At 45.8% G+C, this 23,333-nt stretch overlaps 1 protein-coding gene across 2 annotated transcripts in view; it reads right to left on the bottom strand.

Annotated features, from left to right (window-relative positions):
* Window positions 1-5,271: 5,271 nt before the first annotated feature.
* LOC147464927 (S-adenosyl-L-methionine-dependent methyltransferases superfamily protein) overlaps window positions 5,272-23,333 on the bottom strand; it is a 41,054-nt gene continuing 22,992 nt past the window's right edge. The window contains exons 2-10 of one of the 2 annotated variants that reach the window (XM_086517105.1): window positions 13,469-13,547; window positions 13,277-13,371; window positions 8,783-8,863; window positions 8,514-8,623; window positions 8,125-8,229; window positions 7,939-8,031; window positions 7,754-7,822; window positions 7,513-7,601; window positions 5,272-7,396 (exon numbers count right to left, since the gene is read on the bottom strand). In XM_086517105.1, coding sequence (XP_086373231.1) covers window positions 5,724-7,396; window positions 7,513-7,601; window positions 7,754-7,822; window positions 7,939-8,031; window positions 8,125-8,229; window positions 8,514-8,623; window positions 8,783-8,863; window positions 13,277-13,371; window positions 13,469-13,547 — 2,394 coding nt within the window. In that variant the 3' untranslated portion in view covers window positions 5,272-5,723. The remainder of the gene's footprint in view (window positions 7,397-7,512; window positions 7,602-7,753; window positions 7,823-7,938; window positions 8,032-8,124; window positions 8,230-8,513; window positions 8,624-8,782; window positions 8,864-13,276; window positions 13,372-13,468; window positions 13,548-23,333) is intronic. The other variant, XM_086517109.1, reaches the window with a different exon arrangement.

Genomic DNA, 23,333 nt, shown 5'->3' with positions numbered 1-23,333 from the left:
ATGTGAGCGTCCATGGTTGGTAGGATGTCGTCGAGATCCCTTCCAGAGATAGCCCCAGCTATCCTGGGCCTTGATTTCCTGGTACTTACCATTTTGTCCATTGCCTCCTCATCCTTGGTGTAAGGTGGAGTAATTGGGGCCAAGTTATCTTCGGGCCCTGCATTAACACATCCTGAACTAAGTCATAGGGTTTTGCATACTCACCTAATGAGAAGTCCACGATGTCTATCTTCCGCCGCGGTTTAGCTGCTTGCTTGCTAGACTCGGCCTTCCCTTTCATCTTCTCTTCTCTTTGAGATGCTTCTTCGTGCCTGGCACGCTTCACTCCCATAGCATCCACTTCTTCTACCTTCGCTTTCCCTTTGTGCTTCTCTTGAACTGATTCTTCTATCTTTGCCTTCCCTTTAGCCTCCAAGCTAATAACACTCACCGCTTGGTTCACAGCACGTGGTGGGGGTAGTGGCGGAATGAAAGCTTGGGGTGGTGGTTGTTGTTGTACAAGTGGTCGAAGGATTTGGACCGGTGGGATTGGTCCTGGTTGCCTAGGTGGTGGTTGTCTTGCTCTTGGCGGAGAGATCCGATTCTGTCTCCCCCCTCTATTGAAATTTTGCCTCCTTGGGTCGTCGTAGTTGTATATTCCATGGCCATCTTTCCCGCAGTTGTAACAGTGGTACTCTTGGTTCTGCCTTTGTTGTCCTCTTCCTTGTTATGGATTCCTGCCAGGTGCATGCCCTTGCTGCACCAGATGCACAGATAAACTCTCTAGTTGGGTGGTGATGCGACTCAGCAGGTCTTGCTGCTCTTCTGATGCCTCGTGCGGTTGGGCTCTATGATTGGTTGTTGCAGTCACTGGGGTTGGTCGGGCCGAGCTTGTTTCCTCTGAATCGTTTACTCTTGCTTGCATGTGCAGCTTCTTGTCTTTAAGGCGGGCTACTTCAACTGCCAACTCATATGCTGCAGGAAGCCTTCCCTTCACCTTCTCTCTAAGCGGCGACCATAGACCAGCAATGAAACGGTCCTTCTTTAGGAAATTAGGCGCTCCTTTGCCTTCCTCCAGTGAGGCAACCCATCTCTTCCATAAGCCCACAAATTTGGACTCGTAGGTGGCATACTCCAGCAGACCTCCCTGCTTCAATTCCGTCAGTAGCTGCCATAGCTTCTCCGAAAGTTGTGCCTCCATCAAACCTCTTTACAAAAGCAACCCTTAACACATCCCATGCATTCTTGGTGTCCTGGGCAATGCATTATACCAGGACTTGGCCTCTACTTTCATCAGTAGAGGAAAAATTCTACGTCGTGAAGCGTCGTCATCTTTGTTGGAGACAACACAAGCAATGTCGAAATCATCCAAAAAGTCAGTGGTGAGATCCTCTCCCTTCTTTCCACTGAACCTGGGGAAGGAAACACTTGCCATGGTAGTGACTCGGGAAATTACAAACCTCTTTTTTTTTTTTTTTTTAGATTAATACATTAACAACAGTAGCGGCTCATAGCGGCTTTTTACAGGGTTGGGTAGATAGATTAAAACAGGATAAAGATAGAGACATTAAAGGAATGATGGTAATCCAATATGGAGAGAATGATAGGGTTTGGGGAATTAAGGATTTCTTCTAGTACGCCGCACCGAATAGGTATACGATCTTCTGTTGGTAGAAGACTTTCCTATCTACATAGATATTCACATGCATATGCTGCAGGAATCTGAACGGGAATGCCGTCAACCCATTTTCCATTATGCACAGAGGGTGGAATAATTACTTATAGTCTTACCGTGAAAGTGTTGATGAGTCGGCACATCCACAAGAAGTCGTCGCATTTCATGGGCTCTACCTTTCCTTCGTTGCTCAGCACGTACGGGGTGATGACGATGCGTCTGACCACTGCCACCCTCTTGGCTAATAGCAATTGCAGGTAATTTCCGTAGTCGACGTGTTGCATGAATTCTACTCCATTCAGTTGCAACTCGTCCCCATCCCACTGGGTTTCACCCGTGGGAGAAAGCTTCTTCAGGATAAGTTGTACAAGGAGAGGAAAAAGATCCTCCACTCGCTTTCCAAAACAGCGAGAGCAGTAACCGAACACTCTTCCCTAGGACATGGGAATCTCCTTACCACTTCTTCTTCAGGATTGTCGAAGTGGATTGGTAGCACTCGCATGCGTCGTACAAATCGGTAGGCGACCTTCCGCCGCTTAGCTTCGGATGACTTCCTCTTTGGCAAGCTCGGTACAACCCGGCTTTCTGAGCTTGAAGCACTTGCTTGGCCAGATGCTTCTCCCTTCGGGGTCATGTGTTTCCAAACTGACTTATCTTCTCCTTACCTTTGGCTCGCGCAGCCCCTTTAAGCCACTTTGGCGTTATAACTTTGACTACAGTTTCTTTAGGGAAAAGAGGCCTCACCGTTTTCTTCCCTTCTTTGATGTGAATGACTTCTTCGCGATGAATGTCGATGTAGACGATTTCAGTCATTTCGCTGCTTTCGTTGCCGGCACTCATTGACAGTGTGTTTTGGTTAACAACAGTGATGGCACTTCACCGACCTCCCACCTGATGCTCTCAATTTGTGTTAAAACGAGCAACACGAGATGGAGAATTTACCTCTTGAATACTGACGACACTGCAGCCAGACAACAGTACTTCAATGAAGGCGGCTAGTGCCTCCTTCGTCTCCTCTTCTTCCGTTCTCCAGTTGAAAAATTCCTTCATCCATTCGTCCATGATTAAGAGTGGGCGTCACTTTCAGCATTGTAAACTGAAGGGTCTTAGAAAGCCCTCCTCCGTGGGGACACCAAATGACGGGAGCAAAGCGAACCCCGAACCCCGACGGCCTTTAAAACGTCGGGAGCCGAATGGCGCGCCTCGAACCTGTCACAGTAAAGCGAACAGGGGGCACCACCTAGCTTTGAGCGGCTAGGACACAAACCACGATAATAAGAACACCGCAAACTTACACACGGAGAGAGAGAGAGAGAGAGAGAGAGAGAGAGAGAGAGAGATTTGCAAATGATGAAAACCCTCGGGGGTGTGAGGGAGAATTATTTCTGCAGTATTTACAAATGGCACGCCGTGGTGATAGAGAGGTAGGGAGAAGAGGTGGTGCAAACTACTTGGTGCGTTCTCTAAGATGACTCAATGATTTGTGAAGCTTTCTACCAAGAGCGTGTATACGTGTGTACATCGACCATTGAAGTCGAGAGATGGACGTGGCTCCCTTCGCATGGTGCAATTCCTAAAGCAAACCAAACACACAAGCCCCCTCCCCTTGATGGTGATAGTGTCAACTCTTCCCACTACACTCTACCAAGTGCTGACTTCTCATTGACTGTCCCCCCATAGTGACCTCTCAGTGTCAATTTATAGGTGTTGGCTACTTGTATTATGGTAATTCCGACGTGATTAGGGTAAGCTTAATCGGGGAGACAAAGCAAGTGGTGGGCCCGGTGTGATTAACCCTTCTTTGTTTTGGGAGGTTATTAAAAGATGAGAATCTCTAGGTGGGCCTTTGTGACCATCACTTAGAGAGAGGAAATTTACAAAGTGGGATTTTAAATGGCTTGGTTGAAAACTGAAGAAATGATGAAAATATCTTATAAATTACTGAAAATGGCGTCGTGGTTGTGTGTTGTTTCGAATGGTGTGTTGCCGGTGCGTCGGTGTAATGTGTACTTCTTTTCGGGGTCGGCCGGGGCATGCCTTCGGTGCATTTTCCTTTTTTGTTGTTGGCGGCGCGTGATTTGAGTCCTTCTTTTTCGTTGTCGTCGTTGGCGGGAGTAGCGACAGCGCGCACGACAAGGCAAGGGGGGGTGGTTATGCTTAGTCAACGGGCGGAAGAGAGAGGGGGGGGGGGGGGGGGGGGGGGGGGAGGGGGACGGGGGGTCCCACCAAGGGAAGAGAGGAGGAAGAGAGAGAGAGGGGTTGGGAAGAGATAGGGTATAGAGAGGATATAGTGGGGGGAGGATGTGGTGAGGGAGAGAGGAGGGGAATGAGAGAGATAGAGGGAAGGAGAGGTGATACTTGCTCTAAGGCCCGCCGTAGCTAATTCTAAGAGAGAGGAGAGAGCTAGGTGTAGATAAGGGAGGGGGGGGTGTTTTAGGCTAATGGTCCGCCAAAAAGGGGGGGGGGACGAGAGGAGGTGGGGGTACGGCCCGCCGAGGTTGGAGTGTGGAGAGAGAGAGAGAGAGAGAGAGAGAGAGAGAGAGAGAATATTTGGGAGAGAGAAGGAGGATACTATCTATGGCGAGCCATCGGGGCTGGAGTGTGGACAGAAATACCAAAAGCACCTACCGGGCCAGATGATGCAACAATAGAGTAGGAGAGAGAGAATATGGGTGGGACCGGACAATAGGAGAGAGAGAGAGAGAGAGAGAGAGAGAGAGAGAGAGAGAGAGTCTTGTGGTGATAATGGAGAGGTGTGGCCGAACTGACGACGCCCTACCAGTAGTTAACCTTTGGGGGGGGGAGGGGGATGGTGAATGGTAAAGGGCTTTTTTTTGTTTTTTTTTTTTTTTTTTTGGTAACAAACCTTTCCTTCCTTAAAGTGTGATTCTCGCGGACACAGTTTCGAAAACCGGCCATCACAAGGAGGCACGAATTATAGATATACATTAAATTCTACTAAGTGAGAAATGCCAGAGGGGTTTCTAGCTAGAAATAGACTTGTCGATTGTAACCACTCGCCACAATTTGTACACCAAGCACCACCCACTTTGTTGGCTTACCTATATACAATGTTTTTCCAATTAGAGAGCCAAATCAAGTCACGTAAGAGAGGGAGCAACAGTGTCTGATGGCAAGCTTAGCAAGTTTTGGGTCTTCTTTTGTATTTCCAACCTTGAGAAAATTCAAATTTTTATGTTTAGGTCAATACGTGAAGCTAGTCTAAGGTTTAGGTGGATAAGCAAGTGTTGGTATCAAGTAGTCTAAAATGTCCGGATGCAAGCGGGTGGTTTAAAGCATTATAGCTATCTCAAGGCGGGAACCAATGGTCTCTTGCAAGCAGACTTTGAGGTGGAGGTAAAGGCACTCGATACTTAAGAGGGCCACTAAATTGTATGATAACATGGCCACTATCTGCTATCTGGAAAATGTGTGTGTGTGTGTGTGTGTGTGTGTGTGTGTGTGTGTGTGTGTGTGTGTGTGTGTGTGTGTGAGAGAGAGAGAGAGAGAGATGGGGGTGGGGGCGCTATAACTCAAAGCACATGAAACGCATTCTGACTTTAATTGACTCATACATTTTTGTATTGGACTCAATCTAGCTAGTAGACAACGAAATCCACAGTGCAAGAGACCAACATACATTAGTGACACCTGAGCTTTGACCTGTACCATAACATGAGATTCTTACATCCATGTGCAAACACCATAAAAATGATGATACTATCCTAAAATAATTTTACATTGAGCTTCAAGGGACAAACAGGTTCAGTCTCTGAATAGAGAGTCATGAGCAATGGATTTACATCAACTAATTGATACATCACAACACAAAATGCTGTTGATCCCCACAACATAAGGGGATCCCCACTCTTCAAGCCATTCTCCAACCCTTGTTTCTCCTTCAAAAATATATATTGAGTGGACGAGCCAGTATCACGGAGTATTGACCCATGAAGACAAGCCAGGGAACGGCACATCCTGACACTTACTATGATACAAACACTTCAAAAGGGATGAGGAGAAAGCTTAGAACAAGCTTTCTAGCAATAAAATGATTCTACACCATTAGCTAACTCTCTGTTCCGGGAGGTGGGGAATCCTTCCAATGTCTTTTGGGTGACTCCCTTCTGCTGCGACTGGCTGATGAATCTCGATCGTTCCCATGCTTGCGTGGTGTTCTGGTCTTGGGAAAAACCCTCCTTTCGAGAGGTGGAGGGATCGGCCATAGAGGACAAATAGGCTCTATCAACAACACAGGTGGGGGACCTGGTCCCAGGATCCCTGGAGTATTTGGGCTATGAAAAATGGGAAATTCTGTTTGAGGAACAAAATGGCTGAAGGGAACAAATGTGGGACTGGGGGCAGGAGGAGGGGCATGCGCATTACTACGAGAACGCCCACGCCCTCTGCGGCTATCACCTCTGTGACCAGGGGAGGGAAGCTCACTCCTATGATCACCCACCCGGTCTCTAGAAACCTTGTGAGAAGGATGTGAATGATGCCGTGATCCATGTGAATGTTCCTGTCTTTCTTCTGAGTGTGATACATGAAGATGATAATGATGTGGCCTACCAGAACGATAATGCTGGTCACTACCAGCATTCAAACGTTTATTGAAGCCACTATAAGTTTCTTCTCTAGTAGCTGGATTTGCCCTCCCTTTAGCGGAAGATTTATTGTCGTCTGTGGCAGGTGAAGACAGTTTTTGTGCATCAGCGTGCATTGACACTTCTGGTTCTTTAAGGATCTCTTTCTTCACATTGTCAGATTGCAGATTGCTCACTTTCTCTACTTTGATTTCTTTCGCTTCGATGTCTGCCACGATCCTGTCCTCTGTGACAACAGGAGGGGGATCCTCAGCAGGAGGGCCTCCATCAATTGGTCTTGAAGGGTCCTCGCTTGGCAAAGACGCGTGCACATTGGACTGTTTAGGTACATTCTCCACGACTACTAGATTTTCTGTGAAACCCTGTTCTTTTTTCTCTTTAGGAATCTCTTCAATGATAGCATCTGTTGTAGTTGGAGCCTCTCTCATCCCTTCATCTCCGACGTTAACCTGTTGCTGTGAGACTTTAACTTCATCAATAGCATCCCGGTGCTGTAGGACCTCTTTTAGAGGACTTCCTGAGTTAATTATACTCACTTCTGGAGGCAACTCTGATGAAACCTGCCCCTCCATATATGTCACAAGGTGCGGGTGCTCCTTATCAGCTAGACAATCAGAAGGAACTGTAGAAGCATCCACCATGGCAACATCTGGTAGCTCCAAACTTTTTTCAGAAGTTTGGCTTTCATTGTCCCCTTTTCTACCACTCATTGTCACATTCTCAACAACAGCCTGTAAGTCAAGCTTCACTTCCTGACTACCTTCACAATCAGATTGCTTGTAGCTGCTGTTATTGTCAACCACGCTCACAATTTCCTTACGAGAACTACCTCTTGGAGAAAGATGCATGTTTTCTTCAATTAGAAGAGCTGTTGGGTGAGGCCTTTTCTCTTCCTCGATCCTGGCAACACAAGCTTCTCTAGCCTCATTCTGTTGAAAGGTTGTTGGTAATGACTTAGGCACAATGTCAATTTCTTTCGCTGGTAGAAAATTATCCTGGAAAGATGCTCTGTATCCATCATAGGCATCTTTAGAACATAATTCAAGCTGCTCTTCATCTGGAGCAGGAAAAGGACTTAGCATGTAGTCTGGATCAAGGTATTCTGACTTTTTGAAAATAAAGGTGGTGTATAAGCCTGCACAGAATACAACAAAAGAGCAAAAATTATTAGCCTTGTAAAAGCAAGGTTTTATGGCAATTAAATAAACCTCAAATATGCAGAGGCCATTAGGCGATAATAGGGATCTTTACTTAGTATGTCATGCGCAAAGTGTGGCAGCCTGCCTTTAGGATCCACCAGATTTGTACAAGTCGCTCGCAAGAGATCTGGAAAGTGTAACCTACTCTCAACAAACATAAAGCAAGAAAGTTATTCCTTGACGGCCAAAACCAGCTCAAGGAAATCAAAACAGAACCTGACCCCAGAAGAATGATCAAAATCGAAGAGGAAAAGAATATGCATTTTTCATTGATTATCTTGGTAGAGAAATACCTATAATCGTCATAAAATTCTTGCAAGTTTTGCAGCTCTATGCATTCCAAACCTACTTCCTCTGCTAGCCTGGAGCAAAAATTGTCTTGCATTTGCTGATTAGTTCCGAATGATAGTTGCCTTTTAAGTAAGAAGGTATCTTCTTCTTGCACCACTGATTTTATGCTTATCTTTTAAAATCATACCTGATAAAGCTTGGAAAATGAATTAGTTGCTGTCCATCAAAAATGACCCCATCTGCAAACTGTAATGTGTACCTCGTCCCAAACGGTGTAAACCTGCATCCATAAAAATTGAAAATGGAACACTAAATTTCAAAGGCTTGTAGCATAATAGATTCAAGGAGGAAAGAAGTTGATCAATAAATATGCCTGTCATCATCAAAACTGATAGTGTAATGCTCCGAGTGTACTCGAGGAAGAGCGCGAAACACCCCAGCCCTGTGAGCCCCTTCAACAGCTTTCTGAAACTTTGACCTACAAACGAGAGTACACTAAGATCCCAACACCTATGCTATTTCCACCTCAAGCAAGGAAGACTATGATATTGTATCCTGTAAAAGCCTACTGATCAGCTACGACTGAAATCCCTTAAACCCTTGAAAGTATAAGGTCATCAAAAAAGAAAAGGGGCTTTGTATTGCAATAAAACCGCTAAATTTTATCCTGACAAGCATTAGCCATGATAATGGAAAAGCAATGCCAGAATCATGTCATGGGCAAAGCATTCACTCCTGATAGAAAAAATATATGATCAATACCATATAGTGGAAGAATCAGCCGTGATACCAAAAAAGTAGCCTCCCGGTTTCAAAACAGATACCACATTATGTAATAAGCTCCTCACCATCTCTTCCTTCAAAAAGCTGTCCTGCAATATCATAAGTGAAAATTGATATCTATAGTTACACAAATAGTTATCTATAGATTTCATTTGAGACACTTGTAAATGTCCCTGCAAAATAACAAACATGAATATAAATTGTTACAACTACACTGTACTTTATTTCCTGCATAAGATAAGCCACACCTGTAAACGTCCCATGCATGTCACAAAATCAGCTGGCAACCCCATATATTTCAGCTCTATTTCAAGACTTACCTGCAAAATCTATCTCTCTCTCTCTCTCTCTCTCTCTCTCTCTCTCTCTCTCTCTCTCTCTCTCTCTCAGAGTCTCAGAAGGGCACGCAGACTGTACGCAAAATGTATGTTTGACATGTATGCTTGATGTGGGAGAACATGTATACATAATGTGAAAACACATCTGCGTATAGTGTGGTCGTCTTTCTGCCGCCAGAACTTTCCGTACCCTCTCGTTTTTGGCGGCTATCAAGCATGAAGTAGGATGACAAGACTGACCCTTTAGAGGATGCCGTTCAAAAGTGCCAAGAAGAAATGACCGAAACCATTAACAAGATCAACCGCAACATCTTGGGCACAATAAAGAGGCTCGAAGAACGCGAGTTGGTCCAAAAAAGCAAGATAACTACACTGGAAGATCGTGTGACAGCCCAAGATGAAGAGATTGCGTCACTCGAGAAGGATCTCGCCGAGGTACGATCACGAAACACACTTGAAGAGGGAGAATTGCAACCCTCATTAATAGAAGAACTCAACACGATTAAGAGCAAGTGCGGGCCATCACAAGAGCAGCACAAAGAAATGACGACTTCTTGGGTGGATGTTATTACAAAGACTCAACAGAAGGCGGATGAGGCGGAGAAATGGATCAAGGTTACCAAGAAAGGAAAAGGCAAGGAAACAACGTCCACACCCACCATTATTAACTTGACACTAGAAGAGGAGCAAAAAAAAAAGACGTGCGCACGCTTTACATGTGAGAATTTGCGGCCTTAAAGACAAAATAATGTGGACGAAGAGGTAAAAGAACTCATGTCTTTGATGGGGGGTTAATGAGCCGATGCACACATAAAAGCTTGGAGAGTGGGCAATAAAAAGAAAAATGGAAGCAATGGGGAACCTCGAAAGAAAGGGCACTCATCCTTCGTTTTCCCTCCATGGAAGTTGAGGACTTTTTGAAGAAGAGACCAACTCTTAAGAAGACAGGCATCTTTCTCGGGGATGACTTTACTCTCTCGCAGATCGCTCATGTGCAGGAAGTAATGCCGGAGATTAGAGCGGCAAGGGAAAAAGGTAAGATTGTCTTTTACCGAGATGGAAGGGTGGTGATATTGGAGCGATGCTCCACATGACGATGCGACTCGCGAGACCTATGGGACCACACTCAAAGTTGCTACAAGGAATTGTAATGGATCTATGCGCCTTGATGTGGGTGCTTTTGAGGATAGTTTTATTGGGAGATGAAACCGGCCCGTAGGGCGGTAGGCGTTGGCTTTCACCCGAAATTCTTTACTTTAGACACACACACAGAGTACTTTGCAAAGAGAACCTGCGACGAGAATTAACACTTAATCACACACACGGCTCGGCAGCTAGAATGCTCCGAGCAGACGCCAACAACCTGTAGGCCCCAAAATTGGCGCCCCTTTCGGTATTTCTTTATTCTTTAGGAGGGTAAAGTACAAAGAAGAGTCCTGGGAATCCTTTGACTGTATCCCACTAGATACCGCCTGTTTTGGCCAAATTTCGGCAGCATAACAACCCCAAAACTTGCGCGAAACCAATACCCCTGCTGGAACTCGCTTCTACTGGCGTATACCCTCTGATTCCTGTCCAAAAACAGTAAATTCAGCACGCTGTATTTACTGGTTTTTGCCCTGTTTTCAGTCCCAAACAGTCCCCTAACTGTCCTCTGCCAGTGGGGCACGATTCCCAATGGTCCTGGCGTCCGTATGGCTGAAAAATAGTGAATTTACAGCGCATACACAGCGCTGATTTTGCACCTGTACGGTGAGGTTATGACCCTCACCAGTGCCTGCTTTGGAGCAGCAATTAGCTACCCCTGTTCCTGCTCAAGGAGGCTCTTGCCTCAGCACAAAAGCATGAACCCACACAACTGTACATCAGTCAAATGAGTGGGGCATCACATAACTGCACGTAGGGGAGAGAGAGAGCAGTGTGCAGTGTACAGGGCATCACTCCTAGCACCACACTGTACATGAGAGGGAAAGGAAGCACTCCATAGCTCTTAACCTGTGACAGGTTGCAAATGAGGCCTCTCCCAGCTTAAAAATCAGCACCCATTTTTCTGCAAGAGGAAAGTTCACGAAAATGTGACACTTGGCGCATTTTCAAGCATTTTCCCGTTTCGGGTTTGCCGCTTAAAAATATCCTGACCGGTTGCCCAGTTGACTTCGCGGCAGAGTTATAAAATGTTCCCCTAGTCATACCGGAGGTAATGACGCGAACACATTTCACGGCCCAAAATAGCAGTTCCCTAAATTTTAGGAGATGCTTCCGTTGGGTTCCCACTAGTCTTCTGACCATCTATCCTCATTGGAGCCGCATCCAAAAGTGCAATGTGGCCCAACTGTCGGATACTTTTTGTTGGTAGTCCCACCTTGACTTTACGCCTTAATTGAGTTCACTTCCTAGTATCCACCAACTTGCTAAGTGCGACGGGGGAACCTATATGATCTTGCTCTGAGCCTAGACATCCTCTTACCATACGAATTCCAGTGCCGACCACTTCCCGTCTGCGGGTGAATCCACCGTTCACATTGGCCATACAATGTCCGACCGTTTGCTACTTCAAAAAGAGGGTCTCAAAACAAATAAAATAAACCCCATTGGAAAGAAACCAACAACCAAGGTTAGCAGTTGCCACATCTCTGTGACATGGTTAATAACTGCCACGTCCTCGTGACAGGAGAGACATCGTCTTCTACTCCGAGACGCATCAGGCCCCTTGGCAGTCTATGCCTCACATCAGTGGATACAGATGGGAGACAGCCTGCAGACAGGAGACACGAGCAGAGCACAGAGGGCGGGGCTCAGGGGCAGTGGCGGTGTGGAGAGCCTGAAGCTCTGATACCATGTAAGAGTGCGCGTGTGCGGAAGCGTGAGAGAGAGAGAGAGAGAGAGAGAGAGAGAGAGAGAGAGAGAGAGAGAGAGAGAGAGAGAGAGAGAGAGAGAGAGAGAAGACCACAAATGCAAGATATGGTGAGGAGGGGGCGATCAACCTCCCATGACTACCATGAGCACAAGACCCAATACAACTGTAACCAAACGATGGAAGTGGTACCCCCCTGGCCCCATAAATAGGAGCCCAAGGGGAGGTAGAGCAAAGTTCCCCTCGACCCAACAAGAAATAAATGAAATATGAGGACGCCCGGACAAGGTGGGCGGCCGGCCCAAAACTGGGCGGCCGGACAATACAGTCTAAATGCTCATGCAAAGGGTAGCCAACCGGAGGCACACTAGTCGTACAAGTATGCCCTAGACCTATGTGAAGCAGCAGAGTGGTGTAAGTCTAACAACGGATCTATTGTAGCTTTGTGGACTTCCACAAAGCATTTGACACAATACCTAGAGCTAGATTGATGCACAGACTACAAGAGATGGGAGTACCCACAGAGCCATTTGGGGGATCATGGCATTATACAGGTCAGTAGTGGGGCATGTACGCACCTCAGAGGGTCTATCTACACTGGTTCACTCCACTATTGGGGAGAAGCAGGGCTGCCCGCTCTCTCCTACTCTATTTGGTATGTTTGTGGATGAGGTTTCTGACTATATTGAGACATGGTGATAGAGGTGCACAACTGGCAAGGACATGGATTCCACTATTGTTATATGCTGATGATATTGTGTTGATCTCCGACTCTCCGGAGGACTTGGATGATTTGCATAGGTTTGCCCATGAATGTGGTTTGTCTGTCAACCTTGGTAAAACCAAGGTTATGGTGTTTAATACCAACCCACAATGGATTAGGAGGTCAGCACCCCCATTGGCATACGGCCAGGAGATAGTGGAGTATATAGATGCTTACACTTATCTTGGGGTGGTCTTTAGTGGACCAGCATTTTCATTGAGGAGAGCAGCAGAGGCTAGGCTGACCAGAGCCCATGCAGCATTGGGTAGATTGGAGAGGATGTATTCACAAGTTCAGTTTCAAGAGCCTCGGACGAAGCTCTGGCTCTTTGACACTTTGGTGGCGTCCGGATTGCTCTATGGAGCTGAGATATACGGACCTTCATTCGATCATCATGGGAGGTCGGGTCGCACTGATGGATGGGGGGACATGGAGAAGCCTCTAGTCTCTATGATCTCACGGCCATGATAAAGCCTTAAGGAACACATTTATAGCATATCTTTGAGTACATAGAGCACCAAAGACATTCCAACAAGTAATTTGGTAACACCCATGTTAGAAGTCAACATCAAATCTTTGTCACTTTGCAGCCATCTTGCCCATGACTTTTATGGATGCAACCTCTCCATAGGACTTCTTCTAAGCTTCTTTCAAAAAAATTGCCTTATGGATAAAAAAGGGAAACTTGTGGACATATTCTCTGATGTATTTCATTGAGAGGGGCTTCTTGTGTATTTCAGTTGCAAAAAACAGCGAATTCCAAAACATGTAAAAATCATTCATTTACCAAACTTGGATCGACTTCACAAAAATCTGCAGAGTAAGGCCTGTTGAGGTTATTCCATTGCTCCCGTGCCTCCTCTAAGGTTGATGTTGCAATATCTGCAGCCCAGAAACAGCAGCCAATGGTTGCAATAACGCTTCTATTTCTAGAAAGAAATCGCTACAAAAGAAAAAAAACTTCGAGTAATCTGCTTACCTACACCGACATACCGACCAATCTGAGCTTGAGCCCATTTTGCTGTGTCCGTCCCTTGACCACAGTACAGGTCACAAACCTGCAAGCATGCATTTCATGCTTTTCAAGAGCAAAACATTTGCAGTAGTTTCATAATGCCTAGCTTTATTCATAATAAATCTCAACACAAACCCCCAGCCCCCCCCCCCAACACACACACACACAAAAAGGAAAGAAAAACTTCATAATGCAAATAACATCATGAGTTGTAAAATTCTGGCATATAAATAAAGTAGACAACAAGAAAACCACCATCTCAGTGAACATCAGAGTACAATGTAATTTGAATACTTTAACTCTGATACATGGTAGTAATTCTAGCTTCGCTTGGGAGTTGAGACTGTCCACTTAAATTACATCTAAAGGCTCAAGCAAATTCAAAAACAAGAAGGATGTAGCAGTAGCCATATGAATTAAAAAAGGAAACTAGAACATCTGTCACTACAGTGCCAAAAAGTTCTGGAGTCCAAGGGGCATGAATAAAACTAAAAGTAGGGCAGTGGAGATCTTTCACATACAAATATCTGAAGTACAAAACTAATAGACAAAATATTCAAAGCCTGGCAATCTGCGGCATTAACAACGCCCAAGCATAAGCACACCATTATAAGGACTTAATTTTCTGTCACACATTAGAAGATAAGAGATCATATACCCGCTGAGAAGGGGAACCTTAACCCATACAAAACATACCTGCATGGTATGTAGACATTCAACCGAAAAAGATGGGCATGACTTCAAACATGTTCTTGATAAGTAGCAGGGGCCCCATAGGCCACAACAAACCCCTATCCACAAAGCTCCAAGTCCAAAAAACTTCAGTATAGTTAGCCAGCAGACACCGTGAGGCCTAGAAGTTGTTTGAAATGACCTTCACTCCTAAGGCCGCGACAATCTACCCATCTCAATCGATTAAGAGACTAAAAGAACACAACCACATGACCTTCATACTTACACACATGTTGATCTCTTGACAAGGAAGAGGAGTGGCTTCCCTCCATGCAGCAAGCAATGCTCATAGGAATCTCAAGATTGAGAGCAAGCTGGGATGCAAGAAAAAGGCAAATAAAGCACTTGCAGATGCTTCTTCAAATGTAGATTCAGCAAATGTTGCGCAAGATGCACAACGGACTTTATGTGCATAGTGTCAATATGACCCATCTATTTGCGATGCATGTATGGTACTTTGACAATGGTGCAACTAAGCACATTACATCTCATCGTAATTGATTTGCTTCTCTTGAAATTGTCCCTAACGGAAATACTGTCAAGTCTACCAACAACGCCTCTTATCGAGTTCAAGGAGTTGGAAAGTTTGTGCTTACTGTTGCAAGTGGTTGTACCTGGGATCAAGAAAAACCTTTTGTTTGTATTTACCCTTGCAAAACATGGTCTCATAATCAAACTTGTGGATCACAGACATACTCTGCATGATCTAAGTTTTGGTGATACTATCGTAGCATGAAGGTTGTTTCAAATGAAAAACTTTTGGCATGCACATTTTGGTCATCTGAATTTTTCCTTTGCAAAAATTTGATATGGTTGAGGCGCAATTGAAACATGCACGTGAATTGGCCGCACCATTCTAAGTTTCCCAAGGATGATTCTATGTAGGCTACTCCCAAATTACAATTGTCTATAGTGACGTTTGTGGTCCAACGTATATTCCATCTTTTGTACTTCGGGCATGGGTGTATCCGCTTAAGGCAAAGTGTTTATGTGCTTCAAGCAATTTTTGCTTATGGATGAAAATGTATCTGATTGTGTTAGTCTGTCACAAGTGATGATGTCGCATGACAACCCTAAAGGACTGGCCGAGAGGACAAGGAGTTATAGTCTAACCCAAAAGAACTGAACGTGCAGATATATCTGAGAGGCCTAAAGGGGTTAGAGTTTAACCCAACCAACTTATCGAGCACCGGCCGAGGGGCCTAAAATCCTAAAAAGACAGAGCGCAAGGGCTGAGACAGATTTCCATGATTTGCGCTCGATTCTCAAGAAGTTATACCTTTGCGAAGCAATGATAAAGAGATACGAAAAGGGGTGTCAATCTTTGGGGCCAGTGCATCTGGGGACAAAACTCCGCAGTTCCGTGTCGACTTTCCTCTTTTTTTTTTCAAGAAAAAGATCCTTCCATTAGTTAAGAAAACTGCCAGTAGGCTAAACTTGCCCTGCTCGACAGGGCTACATCAAAATGTGGGGAGACTCTCCCAATGAAAAGGTAAGATATGTACAATGATGGCGAAATCACGATATGGGAGGAGGAAGCAACTACACTGGTGGACGGTATTGCCATCTAGGCGCGCCATGAACCATGGTGAAGAAGGGCCCCGGTCGCCAAAGTCATAAGAAGGCCTTGCGGCGCTCCTGCATGCGGTCAGAGCGACCTTGAAGTCTCTCAAACTGGCTCTTGAGTGTATGGACCAACTCCAGCCAAATGTCACGTATAGTCTCCGTTGATGGGACAAGTCACGTATAGTCTCCGCTGATGGGACAAGTCGAACCTCGAGCGGAAGCAACGCGCTCTCCAAATGAACCACTGTCACGATTGTGACGTATACTTCATCCATATGTTACCTTCTTGCACTTGATCCTGATGCACACACACAAAGATGGCAAAAATGGAGATCCCTGTCCTCAAAAGGGTGCCCAACGGCTACACCTCTTCAACAAATGGTTGTACTCTTACACCGAATGGTCATGTCTCTACAGCGACAGGTCACAACGATTGGTATAGAGTCATGTCTCTTTGTCAACAGATGCCTCTTGATATGTGTCTTTTTGCCTCCTATATAAGGAGCCTATTGTACCCAGTGTCGATCATTCATTCATTCAGTCAAATCAATTCAACAAGTGTTCTCGCCTCTTGAGTCTTAGTTTAATTTTAAGTATGAAGTTTTAGTCTTATTTCTAGGATCAGCACCACTAATCCTAGTAGTTGTATCATAGCAAAGTTTTTCCCGGGACCCAACGGTTGTGAGCCTCTCACCCTCGCGGCTACACTCTTAACCTCTCCCAAATTTGCATGGAATCAAAAGGACGGTGCATATACTTACACATACGAGAATGAGGTAACATGAATCTTTCTATTTCAATTACATATATAAGAGAAAAAGACATGTGGGCGATCAGCCACCCATGACTACCATGAGCAAAAGACCCAATACAACAACCAGATAGTGTGGAAGTGGGTACCCCCTGGCCCCATAAATAGGTGCCCAAGGGGAGGTAGGGCAAAGCCTGGAAAAATCCCCCACGACCCAACAAGAAATAAATGAAATATGAGGGCGCCCGAAAAAGTTGGGCGACCTGTTGCGGCCAGACAATGTAGTCTAAATGCATATGCAAAGGGTGGCCAGCCCGGAGGTACACTAGCCGTACATGCATGCCCTAGACGTGTGAAGCAACAGAGTGGTGTTGTAAGTCTAACACCCCCTCTCAGCACCTGATGCTGAACAAACCGCATGAAGCCGAACATGTGAGGCAAATGATGAAGATGTCTGCTTCGATGTCAACTGAAGGACAATACTCCGCGAGTGTAGCAACAGTCTCGGGTGTCACAACCGCCGAGAGATCCCCATGGTAACGTGCCGTCACGAGCAGTGTAGCAAGCAGTTGTACTCCGCCGATATAGGGTGAAGATATTGCGTGAAGGTCCCGAACTGAGTGTGAAAACAACTCCTTGTCGTAAAAGAAGTGCAAATAGACCTGCAAGTGTCCTATTAATTCTTCATCTCAAGATGCGAAGCATCTTGCCTACAGGCTTCACACACATCACGTGCACTGGCCCTTGGTTGTGGGTTGGCCACCCGTACACCTGCTGGACAGGGATCTTCAGACACATTTAGGGTTTTGCTCAGCACTTTCCCTGGCCGGACCTATTCTGGTCCTTTTCCATTTTTCCTCATTTATGGGTTATGTTGTGCATTATCGCCGGGGCTTCTAGTCTGCCCTACCTACTCCCTATTCTCCTAAATATAGGAGCGGGGGATGCACTCCCATTCATATCTTGTCATCTTGTACACAGCAGTTTATGCCATCTAGAGTTATTGGGGCTTGCCAACCTTTTCCATATGTCTCTTGTGTGTCCATCACCATTCTCTCTCTCTCTCTCCACCTTCCGCTGCTCACTCTGACATGGTATCAGAGCTCTAGGCCTATATATAGGAGCGTGGGATGCACTCTCCTATATATCCCCGCTCCTATATATATAGGAGCGGGGGATGCACTCTCCTATATATCCCCGCTCCTATATATAGGAGTCTCCCATTCATATCTTGCCATCTTGTACACATCAGTTTTAAGTTTATGCCATCCGAAGTTATTGGGGCTTACCAGCCTTTTCCATCTGTCTCTTGTGTGTCCATCACCATTCTCTCTCTCTCTCTCTCTCTCTCTCTCTCTCTCTCTCTCTCTCTCTCTCTCTCTCTCTCTCTCTCTCTCTCTCTCTCTCTCTCTCTTTTTCTTCCGCTGCTCACTCTAACATGGTATCAGAGCTCTAGGCCTGGATCTGCCATCGCCTACACCTGGGAGGACACTGCGGAAATTTCCATCGCGAAGAACTGCTCAAATCTACTAGCGCTTTTTTTTTGGGACCAGCGTTTTTTTTGCTTCAGCCCTAGCGTTTTGTGGATCTGCATCATCTTCTACACCCTCTACTAGCGCCCTCCCTCCATCACCACCACCTGCCCTCTCCTCTGCCTTGCGTTTTTCCCATCCTTGGTCTAGCGTTTTTTGCAGGAGGAACTCCCTTGCATCAACGTTTTTCAGCCAGCCTGAGGATATAGCGTTTTTGCACGACGGCGGCCCGCTGATCTGCGTTTTTCAGCCCTAATCCCTAGCGTTTTTGGGCAGGACAGCAGCCAGCATTACCAGCATTTTTTGTGGCAATCAGGACACCATTGGATCAGCGTTTTCATCGTCACTTCAGCGTTTTTCTTCTTGCAGATCTTGGACAGCCAGAGCCCGCTCCTTGCCCCTTGGTCTTCCCGCTTGGAAGCTGAACAGTTGTGACTATTGCCAGTGATTTCCCAACCTCTCCATTGCTGATTTTCGACCTGTTTTGGTGCATTTACAGCCCTCACCTACCAACCTCGACATCCGGTGTTCATCACCTGGCGTTTTTGCTCAAAACCCCTGCATTCTCACGCTGTTTCGAGCTTCCTTTTTGCTGCGATTTCAAGTTTGGACAGCACCTCGACTTTACTTCATCGGCAGCCCTTCGGATTTCCCTTGCCTCTCCCGTCACGTACCCTCCACTTCGCGGTCTTCTGGCGTTCTATCCGGCGTGCTTTTCCGATCCTATCCTCACCTTTGCTTCTGATTTTACACACAAGACTTCTCTGCTGATTTTTTGTCTGTATCTATGGCAACACTCCCAGCCATGCCCATCTTTCCTCCCAACAAAAAGCTTGACGGCTCCAACTTTGTCATCTAGAAGATGAAGATCATGGTGATGCATGTGCAGTTTGACCTTTGGGACTGGCTTACCGATCCTGCCAATGCCGTATGTCCCGGCCTTGCTCCTGCATCTGGTGCTCCTACATCGACATCATCAGCTATCACTTCTTCTGTAGTTACACGTGCTGGCTCCTCATCTACTTCTTCTCATGGTACTGCTTCTGGCGGATCAGGTAGTGTGGTTACATAGGCTATGGTGGATCAGTGGAATCTGAGCCATTGCAGATTTTACTCTTTCTTACTCATCAACTGTGCGGACAACGTGTTGACGTCTTTACGCTCTCACACCACTGCACATGAGGTATGGGTTTCCTTTGCAACATGTATGAGGTGAAGACACCCGGAAGGATCCTCGCTCTGGAAAAGACTTTGATGGACTTACAGGTCTCGTCATTTTCGACTATCCAAGACTTCATATCCTGCATGCTTCTGCTTCGTGATGAGCTAGCAGCTTGTGGTCACCAGATCTCTTTCGAGGGCGTGGCAACTGGATTGCTGCTTAAGCTTCCCGACACTTATGATTCTTTGTTCCAGTCACTTACTACTTCCACGCACCCTACTCCTATCACTTGGGAGGAGCTCTTACCCGTTGTGTAGCAGATAGCTTCGTGCATTCAGGACATAGCCACCTCAGACGCCTCTGCGGTTTCTACTACATTGATTTCTACATCCAGTAGGGGTGGTAATGCTCTCGGACAGTCTGAACCTAGTTGTACACCTTCTCGCCCTGACATTACTTGTACCTATTGTGGAAAGAAAGGTCATTTTGCAGCAAAATGTTATAAACGACGGCGGGACCACAAGAAGGATTCAGATCCTGAGGATGGGACGACTTCTCGACAGACGTCTGCCACTGCCATCTCTAGCCCTTCACAGGCCGATGGCTTCACCCTCTAGTTTTATCCACCTCCTTCTTCCCTCTTATGATCAAGATCACTTTTTGGCTTGGACTTTGCCGGTTTACCACCTTGGCCTTCTATCCTTTTGTGTCAGAGTACTCTGCTTCAACGGGGGTTCTCTCTCTTCCGTCTCTCTTCTGCTGACCTCCACCGATGAGCTCCCTGCTCGTCTTCCATCTTCCCCTCATATATATCCTCTTCAGCGACTTGTTCTGTTGTTAGCCTCTCCATCAGATTCCTTGTGCGACTTGATCAGCCTGACCTAGCTTATTTGGGCCGAAAGCGACACAAAGTCTTTTGTGGCTCCTTCGATGCTTCAACTTCGTCTTTAGTGATGCTTCTTTCTTCGTCAAGAATCTCCATGGCTGAAAATTCCTGAAACCATTTCCAACACAAAACCATGAACATACCTATTCCATGTAAATGAATGGACAAAATCTTGTCTTTCTCAAAGACTATGCATGCAATGTAGATGAACTAATAGACGGAGTGCCAAACCGTTCACCACATACACGCAAACAATAAGATCGAATCTTTCTCTTATGATCTAGAGCAATCAACTGTGGCAATTCACAACAGAAATGCCCATGCTTGGTGCTCATACTTTCATGTGATCTTTCTTCAACTGTGTCATGCCAAGGAAGAGACATGGAACGTGACTTCCTTGAATGCATACTTTTCAGCTTTTCATGGAAAATCTGCATACATTCGCGCTCATCCATGAGAGAAACGTGCTCAACATACAATATGTCATGCCTAGGAAAAGGGATCACATAACGACGCTAACTAAAATACAGGACACGATCACGAATGAAACATTCAAACAATGCGTGCGTATCAATCATGCGAACACATAATACTTCCTGTGAGGGTTCTTTGGACCTAGGCTCGAGAGCAAAGATCGATCCTTCCTGAATAATCGAATCGTCCTATGGGGTTCTTTGGACCTCGACTCGAAAGCCAAGATCGGTTCTTCGTGATTGATCGAATCTACAACGAGCTTAGCGTCGCTAGAAAAGCATCCACTAACACATCATCCTTGTGAACAATCACATCATCTTCATGCAACTCATCATGCTTGTGAAAAATCACATCTTGATCATGCAAATCATCATGCTCATCATTATCATCCAAATCATCATGCTCATCATTGTCAATCAAATCATCATCATGCTTCTCATAATCATGCAAATCCTGTGTGTCATGCTTTGGAGAAAAAGAGACTGAGAGAGTCTCCTTCTCCTGAATCCTTTCAATCTTGTCCTGCATATTAGCAATGAGAGATGGAGAATGAACAATGTCCTCTACATGAATGACAATTGGAGAATCACTTTTGGCATTAAGAGTTAAAGTGTTAGCCTCAAAATCAATGAGAGCGTTATTATCACGAAACCATCGAATGCCCAAAATCATATCACATCCTAAGAGAGGAGAAACAACAAATCTTCTAGTGAAGGCAGCTTGTTGAATTGCAAACAACACATCAAGGCACTCCTCCGTGATGAGAGCGTCCATACCGGGAACAAAGCCAGAGACCTCGATAGGAGATCTTGGACTAACTTCGAGGCAGGCTCTCTCAACAAGAGAGGAACTGATCACATCATGCATACTACCGGGGTCAAACAATATGACATAACGCTACCCCGACGTACGACCATAACATTTAATGAGAGAATCATCAATGGGAGGGTCATCAGAAACTTGGGGCACACTCGTGTTAGCATTCATTACATTGACAGAGGAAGTGGGTTCTGTGGATTCTTTAGATTCATTCGATTCAAGCTTAGGACGTGTTCTTTTTATGTGACCCTTAATGTGACAATGAAAACAACGACCTTCCTTAGAATAAGTGCTTTGCTCTTCCGATGTGATGTATCCTCCTGTAATTCCTTGTGCTAGCTTTTCATATGGAGTCAGCTTAGGTTTAGCAATTGTGTTAGCCTTACACTTAGATTCATTGGAAGAATTCTTTTCTGAGAGACTGTTGGAAGATTGGTTAGAAGAGTTACTATTCTTACCAATCTTACCGTTCTTACCGTTCTGAGCGTTATGAGAAGTCTGCGAGGTACTTGTGAAAGTCTAGTTCTCCTTAGGCTTTCCCTTGTTGTGCTTCATCTCCTAGCGAGAGCAATCGCTACCGCCTTGTTGAGATCGATTGGATCGAGCACCTCCATATCGTACTTGATACACTCGTCCAATCCAAAGAGAAAAGCCTATTTGCGCTCATCATCCGATTTTCGTAATTGAGTACCTAGCTGCAAAACACGATTAGAAAAAGACATAACCGGTATACCATGTTGCTTGAGATTGCGCCAATCCTCTTTCAATCGTGCGAGGTACTCAGGTGGCATAAACCGCGCCACGAGCTTGTCTTGAAAATCAGCCCAACTAAAAGAGGGGCGTGAATTCGTCGGCTTCCACTAGGTGCACGGCTAGTTGAACCTCTTGCCATGCGTGGTACCAATTGATGGCATCACCGGCAAGGTACATAGCTGCCGTCAAAACTTTCCTATTTCCTGTCTTCTTAGTTGTCGCAAAATAAGCATTAAATTGGTGCAACCAAGAATGAATAACCGTAGCATCCATCTTACCGTCATACTTACTGAAAGTCAACTTCTCTGTGATGACTGGATGGTTGGAAACCGCGTCGTGGCTTGCGCCACTTCATGAACTCCCACGATCCTTAGGTGGTTCGGATTTCGAGGAAAGTACCTGTCGAACCAATTCTTGAGTTCGTAGTTCTCTTTGAGCCTCTCGCTCGATCTCCAAGGCCGCACTTCGTGCTGCCTCTTCCGCCTTTCTTTGTTGTTTTCTTTCTTTGCGTGTGTCGCGCTCGCGTTCTAAAGCAAGGCGATTGTCTTCTTGTTGTGTGGCAAGTCTTGCGTTTCTTTCGTCGCGCTCACGGTCCTTAGCTGCTTGCTCACGGTCCTTAGCTTCTTGTTGTTCTGCTTTGCTTGCGAGCAATGCCAACGCAACTCGATTCGTTTCTTGTCGGTGTGCCATCATGTCCAACATCGACTTGACCATCATCTCCATAGGAGTTAGTACAACTCGTGGCGTAGATGGCAAAGGGGGACGATCGAAAAAATCTCCAGTGGGGAAAAATATTCGCCGCCTCTCTCATGCTCATCACCTGTATGCGAAGTATCCATTCCGCTTCGGGTGACAACCATACACTATGATCTTTGGTTCTTAAGTTCACGAGGAACTTGGGTTCTTAAGGGTCTTGGGTTCATGGGTTCTTGAGGATCTTGAGGTTCTTCAGGTTTTCTTTCACTTGCAAATCGCGTTTGAGAAGGATCTTCTCTTCACCCGAGTTCTACTCTTTTCCGCGGGTGCACCCCTTGGCGGCCTTGCGCTCACACCAAGGTTGCTTTTTTCCACCTCACGTCGATTGGCCGGCCGCACGGTCCGCTCTCAATGAGTGAAAAGAGACACAAGGGGAGGCTGGACAAGTCCTTCTTTCT

This window comes from Adiantum capillus-veneris, chromosome 1 (genome assembly GCF_014529385.1).
Source record: "Adiantum capillus-veneris isolate H3 chromosome 1, ASM1452938v2, whole genome shotgun sequence".
Classification (NCBI taxonomy): domain Eukaryota; kingdom Viridiplantae; phylum Streptophyta; class Polypodiopsida; order Polypodiales; family Pteridaceae; genus Adiantum; species Adiantum capillus-veneris.
The sequence above is the reverse complement of the archived record's forward strand: the minus strand, read 5'-3'. Positions and strand labels throughout refer to the sequence as shown.